Source organism: Cebus imitator, unplaced genomic scaffold (genome assembly GCF_001604975.1).
Source record: "Cebus imitator isolate Cc_AM_T3 unplaced genomic scaffold, Cebus_imitator-1.0 Scaffold145, whole genome shotgun sequence".
NCBI classification, from domain to species: Eukaryota; Metazoa; Chordata; class Mammalia; order Primates; family Cebidae; genus Cebus; species Cebus imitator.
In genome coordinates, this window is record NW_016107460.1 from 4,726,379 (window position 1) to 4,741,782 (window position 15,404).

Genomic DNA, 15,404 nt, shown 5'->3' on the forward strand with positions numbered 1-15,404 from the left:
GGCACCTCCTCTCTCTCTCTCTCTCTCTCCCTCCATCCCTCCCCTGAAGTATGACCTGCCCACATGGGCTCCCCTTCACCTCCCACCATGAATGCAGCAGCCTGAAGTAGATGGGAGCCATGCTTCCCGAGCCGCCTGCAGAACTGTGAGCCAAATCAGCCTCTTTTCTCTGTAAATTTCTCAGTCTCAGGTTTCCTTTAGAGGAATGCTTATGGACTAAAACAACCTTGATTTAAATAATTTACATTTTTAAATTTCTCCTCTCTTCTCAATCCCTCTTTCAGAAAGAAAAAGCACCAAGAACTTCACAGAGTGGGGAAAGAAGCACCCTCCCCTGAGAGTGGGTGCTCACAGGCTGGCTGCCATGCAGTTGTTGGGTATGAGTTTACGGAGCTGCGTGGCCAAGGAAACCTTCCTCTGAGAAGCCAATTTAAAGAAACTTCAGGCTGGTCGTGTCCCAAGGTTCCTGGGGGAAACAAACACATGTTCTCCAGAGGAAGCATTTCTCAGCCCAAGTAACTCAGGAGCCCCATCGATAAAGCCAATCTGAATTTGTATTTACATTTTCTAAAAAGAAAATCTTACATTAGTGAGAGACAACTAACAGCAAAACTAGAACCCAAAAGATTGCCCGTTAAGAATGATCAGAGCCAGAATGTGTGGAAGGCGGCACCATGGGCCCTGGGTCCTGACCCCTCTCTGCATCCGTGTCTTGGCCACATGGCTCCACAGCTGCTCCCACAAAAGCGGCAAAGGGTATTTTTTCTTCTGTGTTGTGACTGTGGGTGGCCCATGTGGCTTGCTTCGGCCAAGAGAATGAGGTGGGAATGACAGTGTTCCCGCCCTGAGCCTGGGTCCTAAGAGGCCCTGCATGTTTTCACCTGTCCTTTGGACTCCTTTCACTGCCAGGAGAGGGGTCTGCACAGGCGGGCTTGCTGGCTCCAGTAGGAGGGTGAAATTCACAGAGACAGAGCACCCCAGCCGAGCCCGGCCTGACAGCGGAGGTGCCTCACAATGAATCACTGCTTTACGCCAGTGAGTGCTGGGCTGGTTTTTAGGCCCCAGCTGCTAAAATAAAATAAGTATGTTTGAAATGCTTTAAAGATAATCAAAACTAGGCCAGGTGCGGTGGCTCACACCTGTAATCACAGCACTCTGAGAGGCTGAGGCGGGCAGATCACTTGAGGTCCAGAGTTTGATTCCAGCCTGGCCAGCATGGTAAAACCCTGTCTCTACCAAAAATACAAAAATTAGCCAGGTGTGGTGGCAACGACCTGTAATCCCAGCTTCTCAGGAGGCCGAGGCACAAGAATCACTTGAATCCAGGAGGTGGAGGTTGCAGTGATTCAAGACTGCACCACTGCACTCTAGCTTGGGCGACAAACTATCTCAAAAAAAAAAAATAAATAAAATAAAAAATAGGAACAAGGAACAATAAAAAATCAATTTGAAAAAGAACAAATTGTAAATCTGGAAATAAAACCACATAGTTATTGAGGTTCAAAAAACAAAAGCTGCTACAGACCCAAAAGGCTGAATTGAGCGGCGACGCAATGAACCAGGAGAGAGACTTAGTGGAATGAAATGTAGTTCTAAAGAACTGACCCAGAACGCAGGACAGAGTCCAAGAGGTGGAAATGATGACAGAAAAGGGGAAAGATGAGGACAGGGGAACGGAGCGGACTGCAGTGGAAAATGTACAGCAAGAGAAAAGAGAGGGCGTGGGAGACGGGACGTCTAGGAAGACAATGGGCACAGTTTTCTAAAACCAATAAACGTGATCGGTGTTCAGCTTCAGGAATCACAACAAACCCACAGCAGACTAAATGCAAATGATTTCACAGCTAGACAACTCGCGGTAAAAATTCAGGGAGGAAACGTCGTTCACCCCACAACGGAATGAGAGTTAGACTGACAGCAGACTTCTGAACAGCAGCAAGGGGAGTCATAAGACGTGGAAGCTAAACCTTCAAGATACTGAGAGAAAATAACAGCCCAGACTCATTTAACCAGTTAAACCATCACTGAAGGATGAGTGCCAGATGAAGTTCTTTTCACGTAGATGAGAGCCAAGAGTTGACTGCTGAGATTATTTTCAAGCAGGGCCCCCCAACTTGTCTGATCACGAGAAAGGCCTCGAATGTGTGTGGGATTCAGAGGTCTTACCCTCACTGTGTTTGGGGGCCATTCAAGATTCCCAGGTCTGACTCTGTTCAGGGCCAGTTATGGACTGACCTCACGTTTAAAGCCCTAACCCCTCATGTGACTGGAGACAGGGCCTGTCTGATATTCAGACAGGAGGTCTGAATATCAGCTCAGCGGGCAGGGCTGGTGGGGCCGCATAATCCAGCAAGGCTGGTGCCTTCACAGGAAGAGGGAGAAATTCTGGAGCTCACTGTCTCTCTCCACCATGCAAGGATGCAGCAAGAAGGTGGCCATTTGGTAGACCAGCGTGTTGAAGTAGAAACACATTTTTAAACGAAAAAATAAAATTTAAAGAAGCGTGTGGCCTCTGGGAAGAGAGTGTAAACCAGAAATAAACTATGCCTCCCAAGTGGCTGATGGACCCTCCCCTCAGCCAAGGGCATTCCAAAGTTAACCTGAAAAACTAGTTCAGGCTCTAATGGGAAGCAGGGGTTGGACATGCCTCCTTATAGCCCCTCCCTTTGAAATTCAGGGACAGCTGACCAGCATTCACCTTAAAACAGACACCTGCCAGGTGCGGCGGCTCACACCTATGATCCCAGCAGTTTGGGAGGCTGAGGTGGGAGGACTGCTTGAGCCCAGGGGTTCGAGACCAGCCTGGCCGACACAGTGAGACTCATCTCTACAAAAAACAGAAAAAAGTAGCCGGGTGTGGTGGTACACACCTGTGGTCCCACCTGCACGGGCAGCTGAGGTGGGAGGATCACTTGAGCCCAGGAGGTCAAGGCTGCAGTGAGCTGTGATTGCACCACTGCACTCCAGCCTGAGTGACAGAGTGAGACCCTGTCTCAAAAGCAAACAAAACCAGAGACCTTAAGACTGAGAGTCTTAAGACGAAGTCTGATAAGAGCCATAATCTATTTTCTCTGAAGCCTGCACCTGGGGGTTTCACCTGCATAAAAAGGACCTTGGTCTCCATAATCCCTTATTTTAACCCAGACATTCCCTTTGATTGGTTCCAGGTCTTTAGGTAAACTCTCCAGCCAGTTGCAACCAGAAAATCTTTGAATCTACCTGTGCCCTGGAAACCCCTGCTTGGCGTTGTCCCACCTTTCCAGACTGAACCAATGTCCATCTTACATATTGATTGATGTCTCCCTAAAGTGTATAAAACCAAACTCACCTAACCACCTAGGGTACGTGTTCTCAGGGTCTCCTGGGGCTGTGTCAAGAGCCATGCCATTTGGCTCGGAATAAATCTCCTCAAATATTTTACAGAGTGTGATTGTTTTCATTGATGAGAGGGTCTGATTCAGCTGGCATCTAGATCTTGGACTTCACAGCCTCCAGAACTGTGAGAAAATACATTTCTGTTTTAAAGCCACCTAAGCATTTTGTGACTGTAGCCCAGGCAAACTGAGGCAGGACCCAACATCTGGATTTGTAACAATTTCCCCGGGTTATTCCAATTATCAAGCAAATTTGGTCAACTCTGTTTTAAACCAGTGCTTCCCAAATGCTCATGTGCAGATGAATCACTTGGGGTCTTGCTAAATACCAGTCCCCTAGCCTCGACTGGACCTTGAGTTTCTGAGTTTCTAACAAGCTCCCAGGCGACGGCTGACACCACTGGTCTGTGGACTGCACTTTGAGTAGGAGACTCCAAGGCATGCATTTCAGAAAGAAGAAAAATTATTTAATAAGAACTGCCCAAGAGGTAAAAAGAAAGATGCACAATGGAATTAATGAGAATATGGGAATATCTGGGTTAACATTGAGTGTATTAAATAATAACGTGGCTGATCTGCAGTAGGTAAAAGGCAAGATAGAAACCGAGTTCCTGGCCAGGCGCTGTGGCTCACGTCTGCAATCCCAGCACTTTGGGAAACCAAGGTGGATGGATCACCTGAGGTCAGGAGTTCGAGACCAGCCTGACCAACATGGTGAAACCCTGTCTCTACTAAAAATACAAAAATTAGCTGGGCATGGTGGTGGGCGCCTGTAATCCCAGCTACTCGGGAGGCTGAGGCAGGAGAATCGCTTGGAGCCGGGAGGCGGAGGTTGCAGTGAGCCGAGACTGTGTCACTTCACTCCAGCCTGGGCAACAGAGTGAAACATCATCTCAAAAAAAAAAAAAAAAGAAGAAACCGAGTTCTTAACAGAATAACATATGAACAGGATGGGGTGCTGGTGTGAAGTGTTAAACTGTTATGATGCTTGTACTGTTTGGGAGAAATGATGGAGATATTGATGAGTTTAATATTTAAGATAAATATGCCCACAAAAATTGACAGGAGAGACATTCTGCTTTTTGCCTAGGACATCAAAAGCTTCAATTGAATATCATTTCCTTCCTAACAAGAAAAAGCCAAATAATCTACAAAAACCACAACATTTTGGAGCCCATCCAAGACCTGAGGTCAAAGACAATAAGGGAAACGGAATTTCGGAGTGACAAGCCCTCCGAGGAAGGACCAGGCCATCAGCTGTTTCACCTTGGCCAAGACCCGAGCATAAGAGATGTGCCCAGTGAGTCACAAGAAGCCGGCTAAAATTGTTCACACGTTCTCACAGGCCAAGTGCGGCTGGCACATGAGTTTGGAACAGCCGGGAGCTCTCACCATGGAGAGTTTTTCACTCACCGCAAGCTCTGTCCATGCCCTTCCCAGGCGCCTGTGAGAGAGCCTGGGGTGGGACTCCGAAGGTTGGGGACACTCTCCCGTGGTGGCCTAGGGATGCAGGCAGGGACCCGCTTTGGCTGAGGCATGAAACTATGCACACCTGGGAGGGAGCAAAAGCTTTAAGCCACTGAGGTAGGCGGAACCCCTCTCACCCGCGGGGACCAGGCAAATCCCCTGCTCTGTAGGAGGGTCAGCAGTAACACCTCTGCCCGTGGAAGGGCAGGAAGTCCTTGTGGGCCCAGAATCCTAGGCTGTCATCAAGCCGTGGTCTTCTTTTGCCAAAGGAGGGGTGGGAACCTCAGGCACAGGGGGAAGCTTGGTTGACATGGGAGTGGGGTAGGGATGCCAAGAGGTGGCTCTCCAGCCCCAGGTACCCCAGGCCTGCCTAAGCCTGAGACTGGGCCACGGCACCAGAGAGTCCCCCCTCCAGCACGAGCTAGTGCTGGCCAGCAATAGCAACAGTGGCCCGGCTCTGGCAGAGGGACCCGGGTATGGAGGGGACGCCTCTGTGTCCCGGGCATCCAGGCTGCCGAGGGCCAAGGCTGGAGCAGGGAGGGGGAGAGAGCCATCTGGTCCCTAGGCTGACTTCTCTAAGCACAGAGAACAGGAGCTCACTGCTGCGGAAACGTGCATCTGTGCTGAGAGTGACAGCAGCAAAAGAACCCCCAGCATGACTCTGCCGACAGGAGTTCAGTCCCTCGCTCCGGCGCTGGCGGAAGAGGAGGGGCGCCCGGTTCTGTATGTTAGGAAACCCTCCTGCCGCGACCACTTTAAAAAGCCCCGTAGGCCAAATGGAAACATGTGAACACGTTCGTGAAGCTCCTGTTGAATCGGTCAACCTATTTTATGTTTCGACAAATACCAGAGTCTGCAGAGAAGCGTCTCAGCGCCTCCCCCAGCGGCATCGGGATGATCCCGTGGGTGACTCGGGCAGTGCACAATGACAGCAGGGGCTCACGTTCTCACCCGGAGCCCCAGGCCCAGCGCAAACGCTGCTTCTCTCCGGCTCTGTCTGCAGGTGTCCGTCCTCACACTGCTGGAAGGACCTACCCGAGACTGGGAAATTCCCGAAGAAAAGGGGGTTCACCGACTCACAGCCCCTCAGGCTGCGCTGGGAGCGTGGCTGAGCCCTCAGGAAGCTTACGGTCACAGCAGAAGGCACAGGGGATGCAAGCGCCTCTCCCCACGGTGGAGTGGGGGGGAGACGTGCAGGAGGAGGTGCTGCTCACTTTCACACCACCGGATCTCGCGAGAACTCACTCACTATCACGGGAGCGGTGAGAGGGAAGTCCACCCCACCGTCCAGTACCTCCCGCCCGGCCTCTCCCATGGCACGTGGGGATGACAGTCGGACAGGAGACATGGGTGGGGACACAGAGCCGTAACGCATCATTCTGCGCCGGCCCCTCCCAAATCTCAGGTCCTCCTCACATGGTGAGACCAATCGTGCCTTCCCAACAGTCCCCCAAAGCCTTAACTCCTTCCAGCACTAACTCAAAATTCCAAGTCCGAAGTCTCATCTGAGACTAGGTGTCTCAGGCCTGATGGGCCTATTTGGATTTTGGAGGCAACACATTGCTCCCTTGGGTGTGTTACTCCGGCCTATTTATCCAGTGACCCAAAAGGCTGCCAGCTTTGAGTGGGGTCCACGACAGAGGCTCTGCAGCAGGTCCGGGCTGCGGTGCCAGCTGCTTTGCCACTTGGGCACATGACCCAGCAGATCCAGTGGTGCCTGAGGTGCCCGCGGCAGACAGGGATGCTGTGTGGAGCCTTCGGCGGCCCCCAGAGGTGAATCACAGTGGAGGCCTCCAGGATTCTGGAGCAAGGCCCCGGCGTCTTCTGCGGATGACTACTCTCTTTCCGAGAGGCAGCTCTCGGCCTGTTACTGGGCTTTGGTGGAAACAGAGCGTCTGACTCTGAGTCGTCAAGTCACCGTGCGACCTGAACTACCTGCCATGAAGTGGCTGCTTTCTGACCACGCAGCCACAGAGTGGGTTGCGCCCAGCAGCGTTCCACCATCACGGGGAAGTGATGCCCATCACAGGTGATCGGGCTTGAGCAGGTCCTGAAGGGACAAGTCAGTTACATGAGGAAGTGGCTCAGACACCCGTGGTCTCCACTCCTGCCACCTGCCTTCTCTCCCCCAGCCTGCACCGATGGCCTCATGGGGCGTTCCCTATGATCAGTTGACAGAGGAAGAGAGACGAGGGCCTGGTTCACAGATGGGTCTGCACGACAGGCAGGCACCGCCCGAAAGTGGACAGCTGCGGCATCACAGCCCCTTTCCAGGACATCCCTGAAGGGCAGCGGTGAAGGGAAATCTTCCCAGTGGGCTGAACGTTGAGCAGGGCACCTGGTTGTGCACGTTACATGGAAGGAGAAGTGGCCAGGTGTGTGATCACACACTGATGCATGGGCTGGAGCCAATGGTTTGGCTGGATGGTCAGGGACTTGGAAGAAGTATGATTGGAAAAATTGGTAACAAAGAAATATGGGGAAGGGGTGTGTGGATAGATCTCTCTGAGTGGTCAAAAACTACGAGCCTGGGTGTTAATCACAATCCGGTAATGCCTCCTCATGATCTAAACTGTATGATAAAGAGAAGTGTTCATGGATGAGGTTTAGACACATGAGGGGTACTCTGGTCTGGGGGCTGGACTTTCTGTAAAGGGCCAGATGTAAATATTTAAGGCTTTGAGGGCCACACACATGCTCCATCTCACCTGTTCCACTTTGCTGTTCTAGAAGGAAAGTAGCCATAGATCGTACATAAATGAATGAGCGTGGCTGTGTTCCAATAAAACTTTATCTACAAAAACAAGCAAGGGGCCAGATTTGGCCCAGGGGCCATAATTTGCCACTCCTGTGCTAGGAAATGAAAACAGTTGCTTCAGAGGAGTAGAATTCTGGGATGGACATGAGACTGTATTTCTCACTGTCGTTTTTGTAAAAACATTCGTTTTATGAAAGAAGGTTTATCTATAACTTTAAAAATAAATAACTAAAACAAAAAATCTAAGATAACGGACAAAAAGGTGGAAATAAAAATCTTCTAAGTTAGTGGAGGGAAAATAGAGGAAATAATGATAGGCTGATCCCAAACAAGGCGAGAAAAGACGTGCACAAAGAACACAGCAGACATTTCAGTCGGCTGCCAAAGCCTCCGACCAAAAGAAGACACACCCCAAATCCAGCCACACGCTATTGCAAGAACCACATCTAACGCTAAGGACACGAAACGTTTCAAAGAAAAAGAATGGGAAAAATAGACAAAGCAAATGCTGATGAGCAGCCAGTAGGCACGTCAGACTCAATAGAATTTAAAGCAAAAAGCCTTGTTAAAACAGAAATGTCAACTACACGATTCCATGCGGTGAAAGGCATATTAACTTCATATGTGCACTAAATAGAATATTTATGACATTGATGAAGCTAATTTTATAATTCATACCTGAATTTGCATTCACATAGTAATATAGCCTTAAATAGGTAAATTAGGTAAGATTTGATATAACTACCAGAATGGGTAATTCTTTAGTGCAAGATTTTAACATGTACATGTCAATACATTATTTCAAGAAATCATTCTCTTGATCGTTCAAAGTCTTTCATTCTTTTGAGATCAAGAGACGGAATAAAAGGCAAATATATAGAAGACTTGATTGATCTAGTGGATGTCGCAAGCACTGTCACCCGGCATTTAGTGACGGAGCCTGTTCCGCAGCACAGAAGGGTTATTTATAAACTTGATCAAGTGTTAGCCCCAAAGCAAGCCCAGCAAATATCCAAGAACCACATAAATAATGGCGCAGACCATGGTTTCTGACAACACAATTAAGTTAGGAATCAATAATTTTAAAAAGGTAACTAAAAACTCATGTCTGGAGATTAAAAAATTTCTAAACGACTCACAAGTCAACGAAAAAGTCTTAATGGAAATGAGAAAATATGTAGAAATAGGGGCCGGGCGCGGTGGCTCACGCTTGTAATCCCAGCACTTTGGGAGGCCGAGGCGGGTGGATCATGAGGTCAAGAGATCGAGACCATCCTGGTCAACATGGTGAAACCCCGTCTCTACTAAAAATACAAAAATTAGCCGGGCATGGTGGCGCACGCCTGTAGTCCCAGCTACTCGGGAGGCTGAGGCAGGAGAATTGCTTGAACCCAGGAGGCGGAGGTTGCGGTGAGCCAAGATCGCGCCATTGCACTCCAGCCTGGGTAACAAGAGCGAAACTCCGTCTCAAAAAAAAAAAAAAAAAAAGAAATAAATGATAATAACCGCTTAGAAAACCTTCCACAAAGAATCCTAAGACTGAGGCCGAGGTCAGCGGTGGGGTCACTCCTGGTGGGGGGCACAGGGGTCTTGACCGGGAACAGAGGGCTCTGCCGCCCTGGAGGGAGGAGGTCAAGGACCGGTTTCAGCTTTGGAGTGGGTGGAGGCAGACCTTGCTGAGCTCCATGGCACCAAGGGGCACTCCCGGGCACTCCCAGCTGGGCAGGGAGGGTCTCTCCAGGAAGGGTGGGCTCAGGCCTCTAGGCAAGGCCCAGAAGGAGAGAGGGCCCCCCTCCTAGCCCACAGCTGGGGGTGTGTGTGATGGGGGTCAGCTCTGTTTCATGAAAGCAGGAAAGCAGGTGTTTTGAGCCCAGCAGGCTCTGAACGGGGCTTCCCTGGGTTCTGGACTCCTCAGGGTGAGGGAGACTTTCCCTCCCGCACTGCCCACGCCCATGGAGGTATCGGGGCCCCTCTCTCCCAGGCGGAGACCCTGGAGGGCCAGGGACGGCGGCCTGGGAGCAGCCACACTGCACATGGGCCCCGCCAGGCAGCCCCGGGCAGGGACCCCTCCACACCCACCGCAGCACCCACTTCTGCTCCAGAGGCAGCCTCCCGGGGATGGATGGGCGGTCCCAGGCCGTGCGGAGGGCTCCAGACATGAGGGGCGTTCTAGTCACGCAGGCTGGGCGCCCCGTTGTGGGATCTGGGGTCCGCAGTCCCCGGTGAGCTCTGAGTCTCCCGCCTGCCCGGGCCGCCTGCACCTGCCCCGGGGGTGAGCGTTGCTCCGGATGCGGGCGCTGCCCAGGCTCCGAGGGACTAGGGCTGGGCCTGCGGAGGGGCTGGCCGGGGCGGCTGGAAGGTGGCCAGGTCTGCGGGTGCCTGGGACCCCCTCACCCGAGAAGGGGGAGCGAGGGAGGGGTGGGGGGGCTGTTGTTCCTGGGACAGCCGAGGCCCCTCGTGCAGCCCTGGCCACGCCTCTGTCCCCGTGTGACCCCAGCCTGGCCCCTCCGCGGACCTGACCCGGCCTCGAGCGGGGCGGGGGCGGGAGGCCCCTCGGATCTCTCCGCAGGATGGCAGCGGGGAGGGGGCGCCAGGTGCGTCCGGCGGCTGGAGGGACACGAGGCTGCGCGGCCAGGCGGGGAGGGGGGGCGGAGGGGCGGGGGCCGGTAGCAGAGCGCGCCAGTCCGAGCCGGGGCGGAGCGTTCTGGAGGGGGCTGCGGGCTCCCCGCAGGTCAGTGCCCCTCCCGCCGCCTCTGAGTCGCAGCTTGGCCCGGGAGCCGCTGGGTGCCCCGCGCAGACCCTCCTGCCCCACCTGAACCCGGCAGCAGGTGCAGCGGGGGAGCGCGAAGAGCGGGCGGGGGCGCGCGGGGGCGGCACCGCACTCACCTCTGCGGTCTGCGTAGAGGACGCCCAAGGCCACCAGGGCAGCGGTCACCAGCAGCAGCAGCAGCAGCAGCCCCCCCTCCAGGAAGCCCGGGCGCTTCTGTCGTGAGCGGCCCGCGCTCTCCGCCATCCCCACGGGGCTCTCGGACTTCCCCATCGCAGGGCTCTGGACGGGAGAGCAGGGAGAGCGGAGGAGCCTGCGGCCCAGGCCAGGGGACAGGGCCAGGGCGGGAAGGGCCAGATGCTGGCTGGGAGTAGGCGCTGGGTGCCTTTGCAGCGCTCTGTTCCCGTCTCCCTCTCCAAGCCCACAACCCCGACCCTGGGCGCTGGGCCCCGGGACTTTCCACACCGCCCCTGGGCCGGAGTCTCTGAGTGCATGGAGATTCTGGGACTGAGATGCTCCCAGCTTGGGGTCTCCAGCTGGACCCAGGAGGCTCAGCTCCTGAGCAGTCAAGGGACCCCCCTGCAGTGCAGCCGGCCTGGGCTCTTCGTGCTGGGGGTCCTGGAGCTGCGGGCCTGGATGCTGGGTCAGGGGCGCTGTCGGGGAGGCCACTTGGGCTTCTAGGCTCCCAGCCCACCCTTCCTGCTGGAGCCCAGCAGCCAGTGAGGGGCGAGACTAGAAGACTGGGTACCCACACAGGCAGTGACTCCGTGGGCCGCGAAGGGACCTGCAGGGCCAGGCAGCCTTGAGGCTCAGCCCTGGCAGCCACTTGGCTGGGATGCAGCTCTCATCATCCCCTGACCTGTGACTATGGAGGGGATCCCTCCTGGAGCTAGCTGAGCGGCGGGCAGCACCGGAAGACACACAAGGCTGGGGACAGGGGGCTGCTGTAGGCAGGACAGGGAGCCGGGCAGGCAGGGCTGGGGGCACAGGACAAGGACTCAGAAGGCTCCGAAGGCTGCGTGCTCCGATGAGCATGTGAGTGTGAACCGGAGTATGCACCTGTGTGCAAATGAGTGTGTGCACGTGGTGGGGCACGTGCATGTGTATGACTGTGTGTGCATATGTTCTGGTTTGTGATTGTGTGCACACACATGTGTATGTGTTCTGGTGTGTGCATATGTGTGACTGTACATGAGTGTGCACATGTGCATGTGTGACTGTGTGTGTGTGTGCGTGTGCATGTGCTCTGGTATGTGCCTGTGTATGTGTGCGTGTGCCTGTGTGTGCATGTGTGCATGTGTGTGACTGTGTGAGCGTGCACGTGTGTGTGTGCTCTGGTGTGTGCCTGTGTGTGAGTGTGCACGTGTGCATGTGTGTGACTGTGGGTGTGCATGTGTGTGTGTGCTCTGGTGTGTGCCTGTGTGTGAGTGTGCACGTGTGCATGTGTGTGACTGTGGGTGTGCATGTGTGTGCGTGTTCTCTGGTGTGTGCCTGTGTGTGCATGTGTGCATATGTGTGACTGGGTGTGCGTGTGTGTCCTCTCATATGTATGATTGTGTGTGGGTGTGCACGTGTGTGCATGTGCTCTGGTGTGTGCACACATGTGAGCACATGCATGCGTGTTCACATCCTCGCTGGCACTCAGAGCCCTGCCAGGAAGCTGTCTGGCGCTGGGGAAGCCGCTGGGTGCTTTGGGCTGTAGCACCTTCAGTTGTCACACGCAGCCACCTGCTGTGCTGAGCCCCAGGCCGAGCCCTGTACCAGGCAGTGTGGATAATTTGGGAGCAGCAAAAGGAAGCCAGGCGCAGTCCTGCCTGCGGGCGGGTCAGGGGCTGGCTGCTGAGACTGCCCGCTCCCAGGCTAAATGTGCTTCTGCCTCACCCCCGCCCCCCCAGTGGCCTTGCCTGGGTTCTAGATGCCCCTTAACCTCTCTGGGCATCACCCTGCAGAGGTGGCACGAGCAGCTCATTTTGGTGACTCCTCCAGGGCTCCCTGACCTCTGGGTGTGTGAGGAATGGGGACGGGGACCTGGGCCTCACTCCTCTCCTGTTCCCTCTCTGCTCCCGTCCTGTCCCCTTGGCCACCTCTCTCAGTCCCTGGCCCTGTGAACGGTGGCATTCATGTGTCAGCACACTCTCAGATGCTTCCTTTGACGGCCTGTGCTGTGCCCCTTGACAACCCCGTCCTGCCAGTGGCTGAAGGTGAACTTGGGAGTCACCTGCACCCCTCGCCTGCCTCCACGCCCAGCTCTGGTCCTCAGGCTCCAAGTCCATCCCACTTGGACCCCTTTCTCCCCCCTGTTCCAGGCCCCTCACTGCCCCCTGAGGGGTCTGTCTCCCCCACTGGTCCCTGGATTCCTGCCAAGGTCCCCTTCCCAGTGTGGCTCTCCCTGGCCCAACCTGGGGTTCAACCTGGGGAGCCTCAGCCCCTCCCCTGCTCTGTCTCTCTAGGGACTCCTGGCTCCACCTCCACGTTTCCTCTCTACTTCTGTTGCCCCCTGGGAATATCAGCTCCATGGGGGCGGGGGCTCCCTCTGCGGGGCTGCCTCACCTAGGCTGGCACCCCCACCCCAGAGACCTCAGTCAGCCTCTGTCGGGTGTCTGAATGAATGAATGAATGATCAATGAGTGAATCAATCATTTGGACAAGTCTGAGCTGGGCTTCCAGGCACTTCTTACTTTGATGGGAATTAACGAATCTGCTATGCATTCTGAGTTCATTGTGTCCTGCAGGCACCCACCAGCGTCTCCATGCGCCCCAAAGGCACACACAAAATAAACACCTTCAAACTGAGCCGAAGGCCCCAGGGCAGGTGTGGAGTGTCCGCTGAGGTGAAGGCCCTGCACTGCCTGGGGACACTCGTGGCCTCTCCACGTTACTAAGGATGGGGGACGGCAGGTCCTTTGGGTAAGGGAAACCATATGCCAGAGGGGACTGCCTGCCTGGCACCTGCAGGATATCCCCCTGGCCTCGTGAGAGGGGCTGGTGCTTGGAGAGGGTTTCAAGGCCCAGGACAGCGGGCCGGGCCCTCCTTCCACAGCTCACCTTTGCTCACTCAGGAGTGCCGCTGCCTACAGGCAGGTCCCTGGAGATTGGGTCCCGGTGGCTTGGAGTTGGGGTGAGCTGGGCCAATCGGGTGGATTTCCAGGGACCAGGATGGGAGGGCAGTGGCTTGGGGCTGGGTTGAGGCTGCCTGCAGGTTTCCAGGCCTCCTTTGTGATGTAGGCATGGGTTTCCTGGAGGCATGACTCCTCACAATCAGGTTCCGCTGCGGCTGTGGAGGGGGGGAGGGGCAGAGGGCAGCTTCCTGGCACCGGGCTGCCCTGCCTCATGGGTGCCCTACTCAGGGCTTCTGGGCCCTGCCTCCCAAGCCTCCCTCCTCCCTTGCTTTTGTCTTTTGATCTGTCAGTCCAAAGGGGCCCCCGGGGATGCTGGGAGGAAGGCAAGGCCCTTCTTCCCCTCCACACCGTCTGCTCTGCCCCGACCACCCAGTGAGGGGCTTGCAAAGGCCCCACCCTCGGTGTTCTTTCCCTTCAATATCCAAGGAGGATTTTGGGTTCTGGGGGCCTTGCCTGGAAGCCTGCAAGGGAAAGGGGTGGTCCTGATGGGGTGGGCGACGGCTGCCAGGGCATTTCCCACGCAGAGATACTAGCCTGGGTTTAGCTGCCTCCCTCTGTGTATGGAAAATTCGTGAGGTTCAGACCTCAAGCTACAGAGGGCGGGCGCCCTGGCCGAGGAGCTGACAGAAGGGCTTTGTGGCCTGGGAGGGGTCCCCAGTGATCAGAGCGTGAGCCCCCACCCAGCCCTGCTTACAGATGGGGCTTCCATGCAGAGCAGGCCCTTTCTGATTCTCCAGGCCTGATGAGGTTCCCAGCTTCTGTTTCAGGATCTCCAGAACGAGTCCTCCTGCCCAGGCCCTGGTATGTGTCAGGGTATCTGGGCGGGGCTGGGCCACAGAGCCAGGGGTCCCATGGCAAACTCCCCAGGCGGCCTTCCCGGCTGGATCTCCCACGCTGGTGCTGCTGGAAGCTTTGTCCCTAGCCCTTTAGTCTGGCCAGGCCTAGGAGGAGAAAGGCTTCGAGCTGCAGTCAGGCTGGGATCCCATCCCAGACACTACCCCCCAGCCCGGGAAGCTGCTCCCTGGGGCCCGCTGGCTCTCCTGGCAGCCCCTGACCTTAAGCCCAGAAACCCGCCCAGGAGCTGCAGTCTAGCCTGGAGGCTCCCTGGGCTGCTGGCCCACATGGAAACAAAGTCAAGGGGAGCCAAGCAAGCAGCTGGGGCTGCCCTTTCTGGGGAGCCGGGAGTGGGCCAGGGTGCAGCCTGGATGGAGGCTCCTGCCCTGGGGAGAGGCCAGAGCCCTTCCCAGCCCACCTGCCTGACAGCCCTGGTGCCAGCAGACCCTTTCTGGATGTCACAGTGTCACTTGTCTCCAAGGTACAAAGCCACAGAGGGAGAAACAGACTCGGAGTCTGGCCTACTCTCAGGAGGGGCTCCCTGGACTCTGGACCCCGCAAGGCCGGCCCTGCACATGCTCCTCCTTCCCGAACCCCAGGCCTGTCCCAGCCCAGCAGCCCCCACCTTGACCCAAGACCACCTGGTGACCTGGGCTGCCAAACTTAGGATCCCTTATTCCCAGGTTCTCCTTGCTTCTAGGTGAGAGCAGGAGGCTCGGGTCCTGGCCTGGCACCTGCCAGCCAAGAGAGATAGGGAAAGGAGGGGACAGGCCAAGGGGCTGCAGGGCCTGAGACCTAGCCCAGTCACACGACACTCACAGACTGGCCGGTGCCACAGCAGTGCAAACCCAGCCCCCAAAAACCCGCACAGACGGCTGTCCCCCAAAACCTGTACAGACGGCTGTCCCCCAAACACCCACACAGACAACTGTCCCCAAAACACCCGTACAGACGGCTGTCCCCAAAACACCCGTACAGACGGCTGTCCCCCAAAACCCATACAGATGGCTGTCCCCCAAAACCTGCACAGACGGCTGTCCCCCAAACACCCACACAGACGACTGTCCCCCAAAACCCGTACAGAC

At 55.6% G+C, this 15,404-nt stretch overlaps 1 protein-coding gene across 1 annotated transcript in view; it reads right to left on the minus strand.

The window, feature by feature from the left end:
• The window catches only part of MMEL1 (membrane metalloendopeptidase like 1), a 35,348-nt gene extending 24,126 nt beyond the window's left edge, over positions 1-11,222 (minus strand). Inside the window, exon 1 of the mRNA XM_017542673.2 lies at positions 10,486-11,222. Coding sequence (XP_017398162.1) covers positions 10,486-10,639 — 154 coding nt within the window. The 5' untranslated portion in view covers positions 10,640-11,222. The remainder of the gene's footprint in view (positions 1-10,485) is intronic.
• Positions 11,223-15,404: the final 4,182 nt, after the last annotated feature.